The 17,747-nt window shown below is 45.9% G+C and overlaps 1 protein-coding gene across 2 annotated transcripts in view; it reads right to left on the bottom strand.

Annotated features, from left to right (window-relative positions):
• The window catches only part of TEX11 (testis expressed 11), a 120,415-nt gene that overhangs the window by 42,571 nt on the left and 60,097 nt on the right, over positions 1–17,747 (bottom strand). For both annotated transcript variants that reach the window (XM_066579786.1, XM_066579787.1), the window contains exons 15-16: positions 8,732–8,853; positions 346–431 (exon numbers count right to left, since the gene is read on the bottom strand). In XM_066579786.1, coding sequence (XP_066435883.1) covers positions 346–431; positions 8,732–8,853 — 208 coding nt within the window. The remainder of the gene's footprint in view (positions 1–345; positions 432–8,731; positions 8,854–17,747) is intronic.

The raw sequence follows: 17,747 nt of genomic DNA, 5'->3' as shown, positions 1-17,747 counted from the left end.
CTCCTTACATGCATCAAAGTGCTGTACATATTACATTTCTGCACCAGACAGCTTGTTTTTGGGGACGTTATAGCTGAAGCGCAAATATAGCATAATTAAAGCCTTTTATGTAGAGATTTCCAATTTTAACTCTTTGCCACAATTTTGTTGGTTAGCAAGACAAGCGTTATCTGAATTTTGCTTCATGGATCCATATTAGTATGAGATACACAATAGACTTAATTGCACTATATAGCTAAGTGGTATGCATAAATTCAAATTAGTTTACTTTGTATGCTATATCTGGATATGTTGGTAAAATACAGAAAAATTTATGCATGCAAAAATTACTTCAGTGCAGTTTACCTGAGTGAAGTGAACTCCTGGTCTATGTTTTGAGACTGTTCAGCCACACACTCCAGAGCCTTAATTGCTACTTTCTTGTTATCGGCCTATGAATGAATGTTAGATAGCTGCTGATATTTAATGTGCTTTTGAACAATTTGGCACCAAGAAATAGAATCAAAATTATCAAGTGTTCAAATAATGCGTCTGAAATTGTTTTCAGATAATACCATAGTTTAGTGCTTAATTAACCTCTTCCCGCCTACCCCATATAATTTAAGGGAATAATAGCATGTTCTCTGCAATGACTTTGAGTGCAGATAACTGGTAGCAATAATCTAATAAACTGCTACCATTAAATCAGTGTCATTAGTGATCTATAAATAGGGACCGCAGGGAACCAGTGCCCCCATACAGGGCTGTATTTACAGCTCATGCTGCCATAGGCACTGAGTCTAAATATGCCCCCATTAAAAGCCTAATTACATTCACAAATTACCATCATGATTCGCTAGTGTCAGAGAAACTATAATGATGATTGGTCAATGTTAAAAGAACCTGTCATCACCTACGGGCACAATAAACAGTTTGTGCATGAACAGCGGACTCATCTCTGCAGGCTGTGTGCACACTGCGCAGGCACACCGTTCACTATGGGAGCATGCGGACACAGCTGCAGAGATAAGTCCATTGGGAAATACAGTGCACATTATGGCGCACCAAAGTCTGGAATCTTTATATATAGAATAGCCCTACTCGAAATCTAATATAAAAAAAAGCCTACAGGCTTATTAGTGCACCACACTTTGATCTCTTTGCGTGACCTTTGGTGGATGATTTTGGTGTCATTAGATTTGTGATATCCCCACCGCTCCTGTAAAATCCTAAGATTTGAGTTTGATACATTGAGTGACTGTCAGGTCAGGGCAAGATTCCTATGTTAGGTCTAGCGGCACTGCTGTGCTTCAGCCATCAGCGCCGCTAGGGAGAGTCAAGCATTGCTGAGCGACATTCATATCAAGTACTTGGCAGTTGAGTAGTCCCGATGAGAGGTGCCACTTTGAATTTGTGTACAGTGCCCCGTGTGTCTGTATGGCGGCAGCAGTGTCAACAGAGCTGCGGTGGGACACGATGGAGCAGAGGAAGCACGAGGTGGAGAGCCTGTATCACCGACTGTACGAGTGAAAGATGCAGCACCTGTCGGCAGATGTGTGCAAGTTCTGTGACCCGGAGACATTCTCACCCCACTGGAAGGAGCTGCTGTTGCTGCTGAGGAGTCTGGAGGAGATGTCTGGCTGCCAACGGCTGCAGATCCTCTTTTTCTCTGTGCCTAGTCCGCAGGTGCTGGCGGCCTTGAGCTTACCGTTGGTGTCTGCCGGAGCTGTGAGTGCGCCACCCAGCGGGGAGGGAAAATGTGTACTGTGTGTAGAATGTATATATACTGTGTACAGGGAGGAGTGTACACTGTATATATGGGACAGTGTATACTAGATAGATAGATAGATAAAGTATGAGGTAGAGTGTATATTATATATATGGGACCAATGAAAAATCCTAAAATTTGAGTTTGATACATTGAGTGACCCATCAGGCCAGGTCAAGTTTCATATGTTAAGTCTAGCATCACTGTTGTGCTTCAGCCAACAGCGCCGCTAGGGAGAGTCAAGCATTGCTGAGCGACGTTCATATCAAGTGCTTACCAGTTTGACTGTTGCCATGTCCCCAAAACGTGGAAGACCAAGCCATGAACGGCAAATAGTTCCAGCCGAATCCTCGACTCAACAGTTCTTAAAACATTTACAACCATTCCTCCAAAAATTTTATATTCGTCTAGCGAACATCGCATCAATCTAATATTAATAAATACAGTGACTAACACCACAATATGGCCCCCTGCGCACGGGCGGAAATTCCACCGCAGGATTTCCCGCAGGATTTTCGTCCGTGCCCGCCTGCATAGGATTGCATTACAAAATGCAATCCTATGCAGACGGCCGCGATTTGTCCGCGTGAAAACACATGCGGAAAACAAATTGCAGCATGCTCTATTTCTGTGACGGTCTCGCACAGAAATGACAGTAGTGGGATCCAACCCAGTCGTCTGCAGGTGGCCTATCGTGACTGAATAATACCATCAGGACTTGATAAAAACACCGGCCTGTGACTATAAAATACCAATATACCAAGACAGGATAATATCCCCATACTGTGAATGAATGATATCGCTATTTAATACCACCATACAGTAATTAACACTACCATAAAATAACTGAATAATACCACCATACAGTTACAGTGTAATTAAGAGTAACATAATCGTACATTTATTGAATAGCATCACTATAGTGTTACTGAATTAAATATACTACATGAATATCAATGTAACCACTATAGTGTTACTGAATGCAGTGATCATATACAGTAGTGGTACCATTTCAAAATACATACGTCTTTTTGATTTCTTATTATTGCATTTTTTCTGGGAGACAGGTTGACTGAAAAAGTGCATTTCTGGCATTCTTTATTTTTTTTTCAGACGACGTTCACTGTGCGGAGTAAGAAATGCGCTTCATTGATAGATCGGACTTTTATGGATGTGGTGATACCAAATATGTATTTTGTTTTTATGATTTTGCTTTTTTTATTATAGATATGTGTTTTAAACTTTTATTACTTTCTTTTTTTAAAATTAATAAAACTTTATTGATCTTATTTTTACTCTATTTTTTTTAAGCCCTACTGGGGGACCACAACTAGCAATGCTTTGATCGTTCCTGCAGTATGATGTAATGCTATAGCATTACATCATACTGTGATTAGACAGGCAGTCTATAAAGCCACCCAACAGGTACGGCTTGTTAGGCAGTCTGCTAAGGCAGCCCTGGGGCCTTTCAGAAGGACCCCGGCTGCCATGACAGCTGTACGGGTCCCTGTTATCTCACATGGAGGGGCCGAATGGAACCCCGAACATTGTACGGGGGATTTAAATCCGGCATTTAAAGGAATAATAGCCGCGATTGGACGCGCAGCCGATTGCAGCTATTGCCCACAGGTGTCAGCTGTAATAAACAGCTGACACCTGCGCTGTATGAAGAGACGTCGCCCCACGATCTCTCTTCATACATACCCTTCACCTGCATGACGTAAATGTACGTCATATAGCGGGAAGGGGTTAAAATATCACCAAACTGCAGATTGAACAGATTAATAAAAAAGTGATTAACCCTTTCCAATCCAATTTGTATCCTGGTTTTCCTAGGGGGCTTACTCTTTTTTTGCCATTAAACAATGGCGCTATCTGTGGCTAAAGCCAGTATTGCATGAGGTGACACGTAGGATAGGCTCCGACAGCAGAGAGGTTGGCAATATACAGTAAGAGAACCCCGACGGATGTCTTCCAACATCAGAGCTGTACAGCTTTAAATCATAATGTCTTCAGATGTCAGACAGTGGATTGGAGAGGGTTAAAAGCAATCAAAGATAGAATAAACAGATTCAGTGACTCGGAGGTGATGTAGTCTCTGACTAGAGCAATTTGTTTTCCCCCTCTAGCATAGACCACTAGGACGACTTCTTCCAAATATATGTATCACCTCTGTAAAAGTTTGCTGCACAAAATTCGCTGGCTCTATGTTTCCCAGCACATAATTAGTAATTAATATCATCATACATGTAATGCATGCGCACCACTGAGGCTCGTGATTGGCAGAAGCTGTCTGTAATGTTCGATGGGATGGTCAGGCTGCCTCTCGTTCATGCGATTTTCAGCCGGGCTGCGGCCATGACGCGCCTGGTCGAAAATTGCAACACCTGTGTGAAGGAGCCCTGAAGCTGCCTATCTGTCTGCTCTCTGCTGTATAGTGAAATATGAGTTAATAGTTATGGAGGCAGAGAAGAGGATGACTCCGAAAGTGGAGAAAGAGGCATGTTACAGAAATAAGATAGATTACAAAGTTTTTAACTTAATTTGTACTACTGATTTATGGAGAGTTTTTTTGTACAACACAAATGGCAAAGGGTTTCCTTCACATAATCCTACATGTAAGTACTATCTAGACAAGTAGTTCCCAAACTTTTTCAGCCATGGAGCCCTTTCTAAAGCAAAAGTTTGTCGTGGAGCCCCAAAGCAGGAAAGAAGGTGTGGTCAAGGGAGGGGTTAGGGGTGTGGCTTATCACAACATATGATTTTTACTTCTGGCAATATAAAAAGGACAGGAACATTTAAAAAAAGAAAAAAACTAAGAGGAAAAACTCCTCCTGTCTCAGAAGTCACCCCCCCCCCTTTCCTGTTTTCCTATCTTTCCTAATTCCTTCTTATTTCCCCCTAAATCCAGGTTAGGCCCTGACCAGGCCGTTCGTATTCAGTTACTCTCAATTAACCCCTTCATGACATGGCCTATTTTGGGCTTAAGGACGCAACAATTTTTGGCGGATTTTCTTCTCCGTTTATCAAAAGTCATAACTTTTTTATTTTTCCGTCGACGCGGCCATATAGGGGCTTGTTTTTTAGGTGGCGAACTGTAGTTTTTATCGGGGCCACTTTGGGGTACATTAAAGGGGTTGTCCCGCGCCGAAACGGGGTTTTTTTTTTACACCCCCCCCCCCCGTTCGGCGCGAGACAACCCCGATGCAGGGGTTAAAAAAACAAACCGCTCAGCGCTTACCTGAATCCCGGCGGTCCGGCGTCTTCATACTTACCTGCTGAAGATGGCCGCCGGGGTCTGCTCCCTCCGTGGACCGCAGCTCTTCTGTGCGGTCCATTGCCGATTCCAGCCACCTGATTGGCTGGAATCGGCACGTGACGGGGCGGAGCTACACGGAGCCGGCATTCTGCACGAGCGGCTCCATTGAAGAGAGCAGAAGACCCGGACTGCGCAAGCGCGGCTAATTTGGCCATCGGAGGGCGAAAATTAGTCGGCTCCATGGGAACGAGGACGCCAGCAATGGAGCAGGTAAGTATAAAACTTTTTATAACTTCTGTATGGCTCATAATTAATGCACAATGTACATTACAAAGTGCATTAATATGGCCATACAGAAGTGTATAGACCCACTTGCTGCCGCGGGACAACCCCTTTAACTATATTGTAAAACTTTTATTTTTTTTTAATGATAGCAGGTGAGAGAAAACGCATCAATTCTGCCATAGATTTTTGTTTTTTTTACAGCATTAATCATGCAGCATAAATGAGACATTCCATTTTTTCTGTGGACCGGTACGGTTATAACGATACCAAAATTCTTACATTTTTTTTAGGCTTTCCCACTTTTCTGCAATAAAAACCCTTTTTCTTGGAAATCTTTTTTTTTTCTAAATTGCTGCATTCAAAGTCCTGTAACTTTTTTATTTTTTGATGTACGGCACTCTATGAGGGCTTATTTTTTGCGAGACGAGCTGTAGATTTTATTGGTACCATTTTGGGGTACATACGGCTTTTTTGATCACTTTTATTGCGTTTTTAGTGAGGCAAAATGCTAAAAATTAGCATTTTGCCTCAGTTTTTTAGCATTTTTTTCCGTGCACAGTCAAAAGCATGTGCAACTTATTGTACGCGTCGTTACGGACACGAAAATACCAAATATGTGGGATTTAATTTTTTTTTTACCTTTTTTTATGCTAATCTGAGAAAAAGTATAAAAAAATGTTTTTTTTACTCTTTTTTTATTTTTTTTAAATTCTTTTTTTAATCTTTGTTTTTTTTACACTGTTTGTGTCCCTCTGAGGGACTTTAACCACTGCCCTGATGATCGCTGTCATAAGGCATGGCAGAGCTACTGCTCTGCCATGCCTTATCGCTTGTACAGCGATTATAGGCATAGGCAATACAGGATGCCAGTGCCTGGCGTCCTGTTGCCATGGTGACAGGCCGGGCTCTCGCAATGACATCGCGAGAGCCGGCCGGAGACACAGAGGGAGCGCGCTCCCTCTGTGAACTCTTTCCCTGCCGCGATCTGCTTAGATCACGGCAGGGAAGGGGTTAACAGCGGGGGGGGGGGCATCTCCGATGCCCCCCCCCGCTGTTGCAGCGGGACGCCGGCTGTGACTGACAGCTGGCTCCCGCTGCGGGATAGCGCGGGATCACATAAGATCCCGTGCTATCTCCAGGACGTAAGTTTACGTCCTGTTGCGGGAAGTACCAGGCTGCCAGGACGTAAACTTACGCCCTGCAGCGGGAAGGGGTTAACAGTTTTTCAAGATTGGGCTGGGAAAGTACAGGAGAAGACTATTCAAAAGTTGCCTATCAGATGCGTTTTCTCCTCTCTCTCCCCCCAATTTATATATCTATGAATTGTTTTTGTTACATATTAACAAGACTGTACTGCTTTTCAGTTTAATGTTTATCACACTACTGTAAAATCTGAAAATCTCAAATAAAAATTACAACAAAAACAACTGAGGAACACTGAAGCCCTCAATGGGCTATTGATATACATTATATTTAAAATTAACATGTTGCAGATTTAAATCCCGCACCACATGTCAATATCCACAGGGATTTTGTGCAGATTTTTTTCACAGCGTGTGGATGAGATTTTCAAAATCTCATCGACTTTGCTGCTACAGCTATGGTAAATTCTACAGCAAATCCGCCCTGTGTAGTAATAATGACCCCTTATGTTGGTGCCCCAATAGTAATAGAGTGGGAGGAGAGAAGAAAAGTGCAGGAGCTGAAAGAATAGATAAAAGGGGGGAAGGTGAGTGAGTAGCAGTTGGAGCTGGCAGGAGTTGGAGAGGAGGGTGTCCAGTTGTAGTTAAGCGTTGGAGGAGAGAAGTCGCGTTGGAGAAGGTGTTCGTGCAAGAGAGAAAGCAGTATCTTCACAGTCTTCCCGAGGTTGAGCGAGGTATCATTCCGCTCCCTTGGTGTTCTACAGCAGAGAGGAGGAGGAAAATATATCCGAGGTCGGTCTTCCACTAAAACGGTGAGTCTAAAGCTATCTGGTGAACTCAAAGCCAAGATTAGTCTAGCGACCACTTTACACTCTGCTTCACCTACACTTTGTTAAATCTTAATCATCCCTTCAGTTAAATAAACAAGTGGGGAATTATCTCAAGTCCGCTTCAGTGAAAGGAAAGGAGAGAGCGTTGAAGTCAATTGCTATTCAAATCAATATTGCTGTTATCTTCATCATGTTCAATTCACTGATTATTGCTATACTTACTTGTACTATCACCAAGTATGGCATTTGGAAGTTTTGTATATTCAACTATTACAAATACCAGCTTAGTAAATCTGCGTACTCCCAGATTGCTACCACAAGCTACCAGACTCGTCTCAATTATTTCATCGGCATTCCATCCCGAGGGTCCAGGTTGGAGTACTAGCGTCACCCATGACAAAACAGGCCTTCCTGTTAAGCATACCACGGTACGTTATTTTGGCCATTGTGCAACAGTTGAGTAAAGCATTATTATCGCCATTGTCGGGAGCGGCTACAGAGCCACCCGTGACAACCTTCCTACAAACCCCGTGCTTTCCCTCACTTGGGTGCGCTCATCTGACCATTGCAATAGCGCCCCAATTGCATCCCCAGTAGTGATAGCACCTCCCCATTGCATCCCCAGTAGTAATAACACCCCCTCCTGTAGCCCCAGTAGTAATAGGGTCTCTATTGCCACCCCAGTAGTAATAGGGCCCCCCATAGCCGCCCCAGTAGTAATAGCATCCCCCATTGCACCCTAATGGTGATAGGGTCCCCTATTGTGGCCCCAGTAGGATTACAATAGGGGTGACTGGGACAGCCGTGGGCTCCCTTGAAGTCTTGTGCCCGGGACGTTCACCTCGTTCACTGTAGCGGTCTCTGGACAGGCTGCACTGAGCAAATGAACTTCCAGGATCTGCAGTCGGCATAGCAACGTGGATCACATGACCAGAGCTGGCTCATGTGATCCGTGATGCTATGTCGACCCCAGGTCCTGGATGTTGCTTTCCTCAGTACAGCTTGTCGGGACTCTGCTACTGAAGAGAGTAGAGCGTAGAACTTAGACCCTCCCTCGGAGCCCCTGACAGTCGCTCATGGTGCCCCAAGAACTCTGCGCAGCACAGTTTGGGAAACCCTGATCTAGAAAATCTGATTTAAACAGCATTAGGTCTCCTGTTCATGGGCGATATTCCATTGCGTTATCCGCGGCAATAATCGGCACGCGGGTAACGCAATGAACGCTTTCCATAGGATAACTATGGAAAGCGCAGCCCAATGTACACAAGCGGAAAATTGCCGCGATTTTCCGCTCGTGTATAAAAATGGTGGTGACTTTAGCCTCATCCCGCGGCGGAAATCCGCTGCGGGAAACCGCTACGCTTGTGGACAGTCGGCCTAATACAGAGAATTTAGATGTTTAAAAAAAAAGCAGCATCTGAACATGTTATGTTTACTTTGCATACATACATTTTTACAGTTTACTTACTTCTAGAGCTATTTGTGCTGCAAAGCTAAGCAGATCTGTAGCTGAATAGTTTTCTTCCAAAAGCATTTTGTTACTGTCTGTCTGACCTGCCATCTTTCCCATAGCTGAGATAGCACTTGTAGCTGCAATAAAATATATAATAACGTATTAGTATATTTCATGATCTCATTGTCATGCCATAAAAGTCCATAGGTGCAGCGCTCTTTAAAGCCTGGGGGGTCTTGCTATTTTAGCAGATACAGTACACATCATAAGGCCTTAGTCACACGGGCGGTTTTTCACGCGATTTGCGCATCGCATGACGGATGCGCATGCGCAAATCGCGTGACCGGCGCCGAAAAATCGCCCGAAAATCTGCTCCTAGCCGCGTTTCATTAGAAACGGGCCGGAGCTGTCCAGCGCATTGCATTCAATGGAGCCGGCAATACAGCCGCCTCCATTGAATGCAAGCGCTGCGGGCGAGTGTGGGATGAATTGTCGGGAAGGGGTTAAATATATAACCCCTTCCCTGCAATGCATCCTGAAAAGTGAAAAAATTAAAAAAAAGGATGTACTCACCTGCTCCCGGCAGCCTGAGATCCCCGCGGCCGTCCTGCAGTGGGTGTGAAGGGGGTGTGACTCAGGCTTGTCCCTGATTGGCTCAGCCTGAGCCAATCAGAGGCAAGTCTCAGTCACACCCATTCATGAATTCATGAATGGGTGTGACTGAGATCAGCCTCTGATTGGCTCAGGCTGAGCCAATCAGGGACAAGCCTGAGTCACACCCCCTTCACACCCACTGCAGGACGGCCGCGGGGATCTCAGGCTGCCGGGAGCAGGTGAGTACATCCTTTTTTTTTTTTTTTTCACTTTTCAGGATGCATTGCAGGGAAGGGGTTATATATTTAACCCCTTCCCGACAATTAACCCCGCGCACGCCGGCAGCCCATTGCTTTCAATGGAGCGGCTGTATTGCTGCTCCATTGAATTCAATGGGCAAACATCGTTCTTCTCTGCCACAGCTGGAACAGCTGTGGCAGAGAAGAATGATTTGTCTTCTATATGTTCTCAATGGGGTCGGCGCTGCTGCCGCCGGCCCCATTGAGCGCATATAGAGAAGAGAACAGGAATCGCAGATCGCAGATAGGTGCGATCTGCGATTTCTGTTCTCTAATTTATCGGACGAGCGCATAAAAAGCGCTCATGTGTCCGATACCTGTCCGATACCATTGCAAAGCAATGGTTTTAAAAAATCGCTGGACGCATGCGCATGCGCAAATCGCGGCAATAAACGCCCGTGTGACTGAGCCCTAAATGTTGAGTAGGTCAAGCAAGTCATAAAGCCGACCATAAATGATCTAAAAACAATTTAACGTTTATGGAGGCAGCGCAGCTAGGGAGTTAAGGATTTCAACATAACTAGTACTTGATTCAGGGTATAACAGAAACATGATTCAGGGCAAAGAATAGTTGTCCTAGCTATATAAATACGTATGCATGTGACTGAACGTGTAACATAAAATGCAATGTCCATGTCAGAACGAAGCAAGTCTTAGGTGGTCTTATAGAGTGCCGTTAGGGTGGGGCAAAGGAATGAATGAAAAAAAAAAACAGCAATGCTCTGCCTCTTTAACAATTGTTTCCAATTGTAAATGAAAAACTAAGGACTGGTGTGGAAAAAAGCAACAACGAACAGTTCATTGACTCATTGTCCGTCTGACAACTTGAATGCTGAAATTTGGAGACCAAACTGGGCAGGTATTTTGAAGGGGAGGGTCTGGAAGAGAAAAAAAATCAGTGAGAAGCTGGTTTTAAAGGTACATAGTTGGTTTCACTTGTAGGAGGATGTGACAGGTTCTCATTACCATCTTAGGCCTTAGTCAGACGGGCATTTTTTTGCACGATTTGCGCATGCGCATGCGTCTGGCGATTTTTTAAAACCATTGCTTTGCAATGGTATCGGACACATGAGCGCTTTTTATGCGCTCGTCCGATAAATTATAGAATAGAAATCGCAGATCGCACCTATCTGCGATCTGCGATTCCTGTTCTCTTCTTTATATGCGCTCAATGGGGCCGGCGGTAGCAGCGCCGACCCCATTGAGAACATATAGAAGACAAATCATTCTTCTCTGCCACAGCTGTAACAGCTGTGGCAGAGAAGAACGATGTTTGCCCATTGAATTCAATGGAGCCGGCAATACAGCCGGCTCCATTGAAAGCAATGGGCTGCCGGTGTGCGCGGGATGAATTGTCGGGAAGGGCTTAAATATATAAGCCCTTCCCTGCAATTCATCCAGAAAAGTGTTATTGAACACTCACACCCATTCATTGAATTCATGTATGGGTGTGAGTCAGACCTGCCTCTGATTGGCTCAGCTCTGAGCCAATCAGGGGGCAGGTCTGACTCACACCCCCTTCACACCCACTGCAGGCCGGCCGCGCGGAACTCCGGCTGCCGGGGGCAGGTGAGTATATATATATTTTTTATTTTAACACTTTTCTGGATGAATTGCAGGGAAGGGCTTATATATTTAAGCCCTTCCCGACAATTCATCCCACACTCGCCCGCAGCGCATTGCTTTCAATGGAGCCGGCTGTATTGCCGGCTCCATTGAATGCAATGCGCTGGACAGCTCCGGCCCGTTTCTAATGAAACGCGGCTAGGAGCAGATTTTCGGGCGATTTTCGGGCACTGGTCACGCGATTTGCGGATGCGCATCCGTCATGCGATCCGCAAATCGCGCGAAAAAACACCCGTCTGACTAAGGCCTCAATGACGTGGCTAAATTTGTTTTCATTTTGTTGGTTTCTCCTCCACACTTTCTAAAAATCCTAAATCTTGTTTTTCTGTCACCAGCTGATTGGGGGCTTGTTTTTTGTGGGACAAGCTGTATCTTTTAATGATACTATGTTATGTACCAGAGACTTTGAAGACCTCGGAAAGAAGGTGAAGGAACTAGGAGCACAGGTGGTCTTCTCATCCATCCACCCAGTGGATGGCCATGGAATAAGAAGATGGAACAGGATTCTAGAAGTGAACAACTGGCTATGTCGATGGTGCCGTCAGCAAAGATTTTAATTCCTAGACCATGGAGTAATTTACCTATATGAATGACTGCTTGCTAGAGACGGGATGCACCTTACAAAAACAGGTAAGCATACATTTGGTGGGAACGTTGCTTCACTCATTAAGAGAGCTTTAACCCATTAAGGACCAGGCATGGTAAATATACAGCGCCTGGTCCTGGGCTTAAAGCACCACCGAAAGTAAAATTACAGCGGCGCTTTAAGCCTCCTGGCTCTGCAATCAATCAGAGGCAGGAATGGGTTATCAGCTGTTAGTCAATCCAATATACGTAGAAGAACGATGGCAGCATAAAAGGCGTAGTTATTTTCTTATACTTTTTATTCCTCCACCAAGACTGCAACGTTTCGACCCTCTTGGGGTCTTTGTCAACAAGAGGGTCAAAACGTTGCAGTCTTGGTGGAGGAATAAAAAGTATAAGAAAATCACTATGCCTTTTATGCTGCCATCGTTCTTCTACGTATATTGGATTGTCTAATCGGGGGGCTTGGTGGCTCAGACCCCCATACCTTGGCACGCATATTATGGACTTTTGAGTTTAATTTGAAAATCCTGAAGTGTGCTGTGAGTTGCTGCGGTTGCATTATCAGCTGTTAGTGACAGCTGATAACCCGGAGGAGAAGGCAGGAGGGGTTTTTAACCCTTTCTGCCTTCTGCTTCCCCGAGTACAAAGTGCTCAATGAGCACTGTGTACTAGAAATTGAAAGTGCAGTGTAACTTTCACTACAGGAGCCCGGTGGGTGATGTGACTGCCGTGGTTCCCTGCTACAGCAGAGCTGGAGGGTCATACTAGACCCTGGCCAACTCTGCCAGTGACCAATGTCACTACAGGGGTTGCTTTCCCCTGTAACTGGGGCTTCTATGGATGCCCCAGCTACAGTGGGAAAGTGTCACATAAAAAAAAAAAAAATTTATGTTCCCAGAGGTCTTACATGACATTATGGGGGACATAGATAGTAAAAAAAACATAGTTATATACACAAATAAAACAAAATTACAGAATAAAACAATATATACATAACAAAGAAAATAACACGAAGCCGATGCCAACTATATATCAAAACGTCCGAATCAAATGTAGAAACTCATTCCCATACTTTGTTTTAGCATAAATATACTAAATTAAAAAGAAAAAACTATAAACGTTAAAAAAATCATTTCTCGCTCGTGTCATTATGGGACACAGCCAAAACTGTGGGTATAGCTACTGCCACTAGGAGGCGACACTAAGCAAAAAAAGTGTTAACTCCTCCTGCAGGCTATATCCCCTCCTGCCAACATGAGGCTAATCAGTTTTTAGCTTAGTGTCGTAGGAGGCAGACTGTCTTGTCTGCGGAGACCCTCTCTTACAGGAAATCTTGGCTTGGGCTGAAAAACATGTTCCCGCATTGTCGACAGTCCACATCCCGGGAGTGGACAATTGGATAACCGACTATCTCAGCAGGGAAACGGTCGATCCAGGTGAGTGGGAGCTACACCCCGAAGTCTTTCAAGAAATTTGCAAGCGGTGGGGACGACCAGATGTTGATCTAATGGCATCTAGGTTCAACCGCAAGCTTTCAAACTTCGTGGCCAGGTCAAAGGACCCCAGAACACGAGCTGTGGAAGCCCTGGTGACTCCATGGATGGAGTTCCAGTTTCCGTATGTGTTTCCACCCTTCCCACTTATTCCCAGAGTTCTCAGGCGAATCAGGAGGGAAGAAATTCCGGTAATTCTCATAGCTCCGGACTGGCCCTGTTGGACGTGGTACGCGGAACTCATCGCCTTACTGGCAGACGCCCTGTGGCCTCTTCCTCTGCTTGAGGACCTTCTGTTACAGGGACCGGACCACGATCAAGGCCAGAAAACCGTCCTCCTACAAGGTGTACTATCATCTGTGGAAAAACTTCCTCCTATGGTGCGAACAACGGGGATTTCAATGACACAAGCAAGAAAATAGGATTTTTGGTACTTACCGTAAATATCTTTCTCGTCTTGTTCGTTGGGGGACTCAACACCCACCCAGATATTTACAGATTACATCTCATTTGGATACCTGGTCCTGGAAAGTTGCACATGGTACTGTTGTGGTTTACAGTTGTAACCGTTATGCCTGTTTTGTTCTTGTTATTCAGATCCTGCGTAGCTGCTCCTACTGCTGGCATACAAACTGAGTAGCCTCATGTCGGCAGGAAGGGATATAGCCTGCAGGAGGAGTTAACACTTTTTTTGCTTAGTGTTGCCTCCTAGTGGCAGTAGCTATACCCAGGGTCTTGGCTGTGTCCCCAAATGAACAAGACGAGAAAGAGATTTTACGGCAAGTACCAAAAATCTTTTTTTTTTAGCATTTTACACAGGGAGGAAATGGTTGAGGAATAGAGATGAGCGAACGTGTTCTTCCGAGCTTGATATTCGTGCGAATATTAGGGTGTTCGGGATGTTCGTTATTCGTAACGAACACCATGCGGTGTTCTGGTTATTTTCACTTCCTTCCCTGAGACGTTAGCGCGCTTTTCTGGCCAATTGAAAGACAGGGAAGGCATTACAACTTCCCCCTGTGACGTTCAAGCCCTATACCACCCCCCTGCTGTGAGTGGCTGGGAAGATCAGGTGTCACCCGAACATAAAAGTCGGCCCCTCCCGCGGTTCGCCTCAGATGCCTTGTGAGTTAGATGAGGGACAGTGCTGTTTGTACCGGAGCTGCTGTAGGGAAAGAATTGGTAGTTAGTGTAGGCTTCAAGACCCCCCAAAGGTCCTTATTAGGGCCACTGATAGCTGTGTGTTGGCTGCTGTTAGCAGTGGCAATTTTTTTTTCCTCAAAATCGCCTCTGCAGACCGTTGCACCTGGCATTAGGGACAGAAGTGCTGCATAGGCAGGGAGAGTGTTAGGAGTGAGTGTAGCCTTCAAGAACCTCAACGGTCCTTTCTAGGGCCATATTTATCCGTGTGCAGTACTGTCCAGGCTGCTGTTAGCTGTGCTGCATTTTTTTTTGCTTCTCAAAATCGCTTCTGCAGAGCATTGCACCCTCCATTGATACTGCAGGGAAAGAATTGTATAGGCAGGGCCACAACACAGTTATTATTCATTGAATATACGCAGTGCTGCCTTTTGCTTGTAAAACAAGTCAAAATAATTCTATTTGTCCTGCCTCTGTCCGTCCTAAGGGCGGTGGACACGTGTCGGCTGCGTGTGACACCTTTAAAAATCATACGCACCCAGCTACGTTTTACTCCTGGCTTCGCCATTTGCTTTCCTTAATTGGGAAAAAAAATACCTGCTCTGCCACAGTTAATAACTCTGCTACCCTCACGTTCTGTGACACATTAGCAGGGACACAGCACAGTTATTAAACTTCTCATGTTCATAGAATATACGCAGTGCTGCCTTTTGGTGCCAAAAAACGGAAAATAAATCTATTTGTCCGGCCTCTGTCCGTCCTAAGGGCGGTGGACACGTGTCGGCTGCGTGTGACACCTTTAAAAATCATACGCACCCAGCTACGTTTTACTCCTGGCTTCGCCATTTGCTTTCCTTAATTGGGAAAAAAAATACCTGCTCTGCCACAGTTAATAACTCTGCTACCCTCACGTTCTGTGACACATTAGCAGGGACACAGCACAGTTATTAAACTTCTCATGTTCATAGAATATACGCAGTGCTGCCTTTTGGTGCCAAAAAACGGAAAATAATTCTATTTGTCCGGCCTCTGTCCGTCCTAAGGGCGGTGGACACGTGTCGGCTGCGTGTGACACCTTTAAAAATCATACGCACCCAGCTACGTTTTACTCCTGGCTTCGCCATTTGCTTTCCTTAATTGGGAAAAAAAATACCTGCTCTGCCACAGTTAATAACTCTGCTACCCTCACGTTCTGTGACACATTAGCAGGGACACAGCACAGTTATTAAACTTCTCATGTTCATAGAATATACGCAGTGCTGCCTTTTGGTGCCAAAAAACGGAAAATAATTCTATTTGTCCGGCCTCTGTCCATCCTAAGGGCGGTGGACACGTGTCGGCTGCGTGTGACACCTTTAAAAATCATACGCACCCAGCTACGTTTTACTCCTGGCTTCGCCATTTGCTTTCCTTAATTGGGAAAAAAAATACCTGCTCTGCCACAGTTAATAACTCTGCTACCCTCACGTTCTGTGACACATTAGCAGGGACACAGCACAGTTATTAAACTTCTCATGTTCATAGAATATACGCAGTGCTGCCTTTTGGTGCCAAAAAACGGAAAATAATTCTATTTGTCCGGCCTCTATCCATCCTAAGGGCGGTGGACACGTGTCGGCTGCGTGTGACACCTTTAAAAATCATACGCACCCAGCTACGTTTTACTCCTGGCTTCGCCATTTGCTTTCCTTAATTGGGAAAAAAAATACCTGCTCTGCCACAGTTAATAACTCTGCTACCCTCACGTTCTGTGACACATTAGCAGGGACACAGCACAGTTATTAAACTTCTCATGTTCATAGAATATACGCAGTGCTGCCTTTTGGTGCCAAAAAACGGAAAATAATTCTATTTGTCCGGCCTCTGTCCGTCCTAAGGGCGGTGGACACGTGTCGGCTGCGTGTGACACCTTTAAAAATCATACGCACCCAGCTACGTTTTACTCCTGGCTTCGCCATTTGCTTTCCTTAATTGGGAAAAAAAATACCTGCTCTGCCACAGTTAATAACTCTGCTACCCTCACGTTCTGTGACACATTAGCAGGAAAACAGCACAGTTATTAAACTTAGATTATTCATTCACTAGAGGCAGTGGGGCCTTTCGTTTTCAAAAAAGGGAAAAAATTATATTTGGCCTGCAGTCTTGCGCCAATTTATTTCCTGCCTGTGAAATCAAATCACTGGTAATACAGCATGCTGAGGGGTAGGGGTAGGCCTAGAGGACGTGGACGCGGCCGAGGACGCGGAGGGCCAAGTCAGGGTGTGGGCACAGGCCAAGCTCCTGATCCAGGTGTGTCGCAGCCGACTGCTGCGCGATTAGGAGAGAGGCACGTTTCTGGCGTCCCCACATTCATCGCCCAATTAATGGGTCCACGCGGGAGACGGTTATTAGAAAATGAGCAGTGTGAGCAGGTCCTGTCCTGGATGGCAGAAAGTGCTTCGAGCAACCTATCGTCTACCCGCAGTTCTGCGCCGTCCACTGCTGCCAATCCGAATCCTCTGTCTGCTGCTCCTCCTTCCTCCCAGCCTCCTCACTCCACTACAATAACACCTGCTCAGGAGCGGGAGCACTCCCAGGAACTGTTCTCGGGCCCCTGCTTAGATTGGGCAGCAGCGGTTCCTCTCCCACCAGAGGAGTTTATCGTCACTGATGCCCAACCATTCGAAAGTTCCCGGGGTCCGGGGGAAGAGGCTGGGGACTTCCGCCAACTGTCTCAACAACTTTCTGTGGGTGAGGAGGACGATGACGATCAGACACAGTTGTCTTGCAGTGAGGTAGTAGTAAGGGCAGTAAGTCCGAGGGAGCAGCGCACAGAGGATTCGGAGGAAGAGCAGCAGGACGATGAGGTGACTGACCCCACCTGGTGTGCAACGCTTACTCAGGAGGACAGGTCTTCAGAGGGGGAGTCAAGGGCATCAGCAGGGCAGGTTGCAAGAGGCAGTGCGGTGGCCAGGGGTAGAGGCAGGGCCAGACCGAATAATCCACCAACTGTTTCCCAAAGGGCCCCCTCGCGCCATGCCACCCTGCAGAGGCCGAGGTGCTCTAAGGTCTGGCAGTTTTTCACAGAGACGCCTGACGACCGACGAACAGTGGTGTGCAACCTTTGTCGCGCAAAGCTCAGCCGGGGAGCCAACACCAACAGCCTCACCACCACCACCATGCGCAGACATATGATGGCCAAGCACCCCGCAAGGTGGGACGAAGGCCGTTCAGCGCCTCCGGTTTGCACCCCTGCCTCTCCCCCTGTGCCCCAACCTGCCACTGAGATGCAACCCCCCTCTCAGGACACAG

The sequence above is a fragment of the Eleutherodactylus coqui genome, chromosome 10, assembly GCF_035609145.1.
Source record: "Eleutherodactylus coqui strain aEleCoq1 chromosome 10, aEleCoq1.hap1, whole genome shotgun sequence".
NCBI classification, from domain to species: domain Eukaryota; kingdom Metazoa; phylum Chordata; class Amphibia; order Anura; family Eleutherodactylidae; genus Eleutherodactylus; species Eleutherodactylus coqui.
This window is presented reverse-complemented; position numbering and strand designations above follow the sequence as displayed.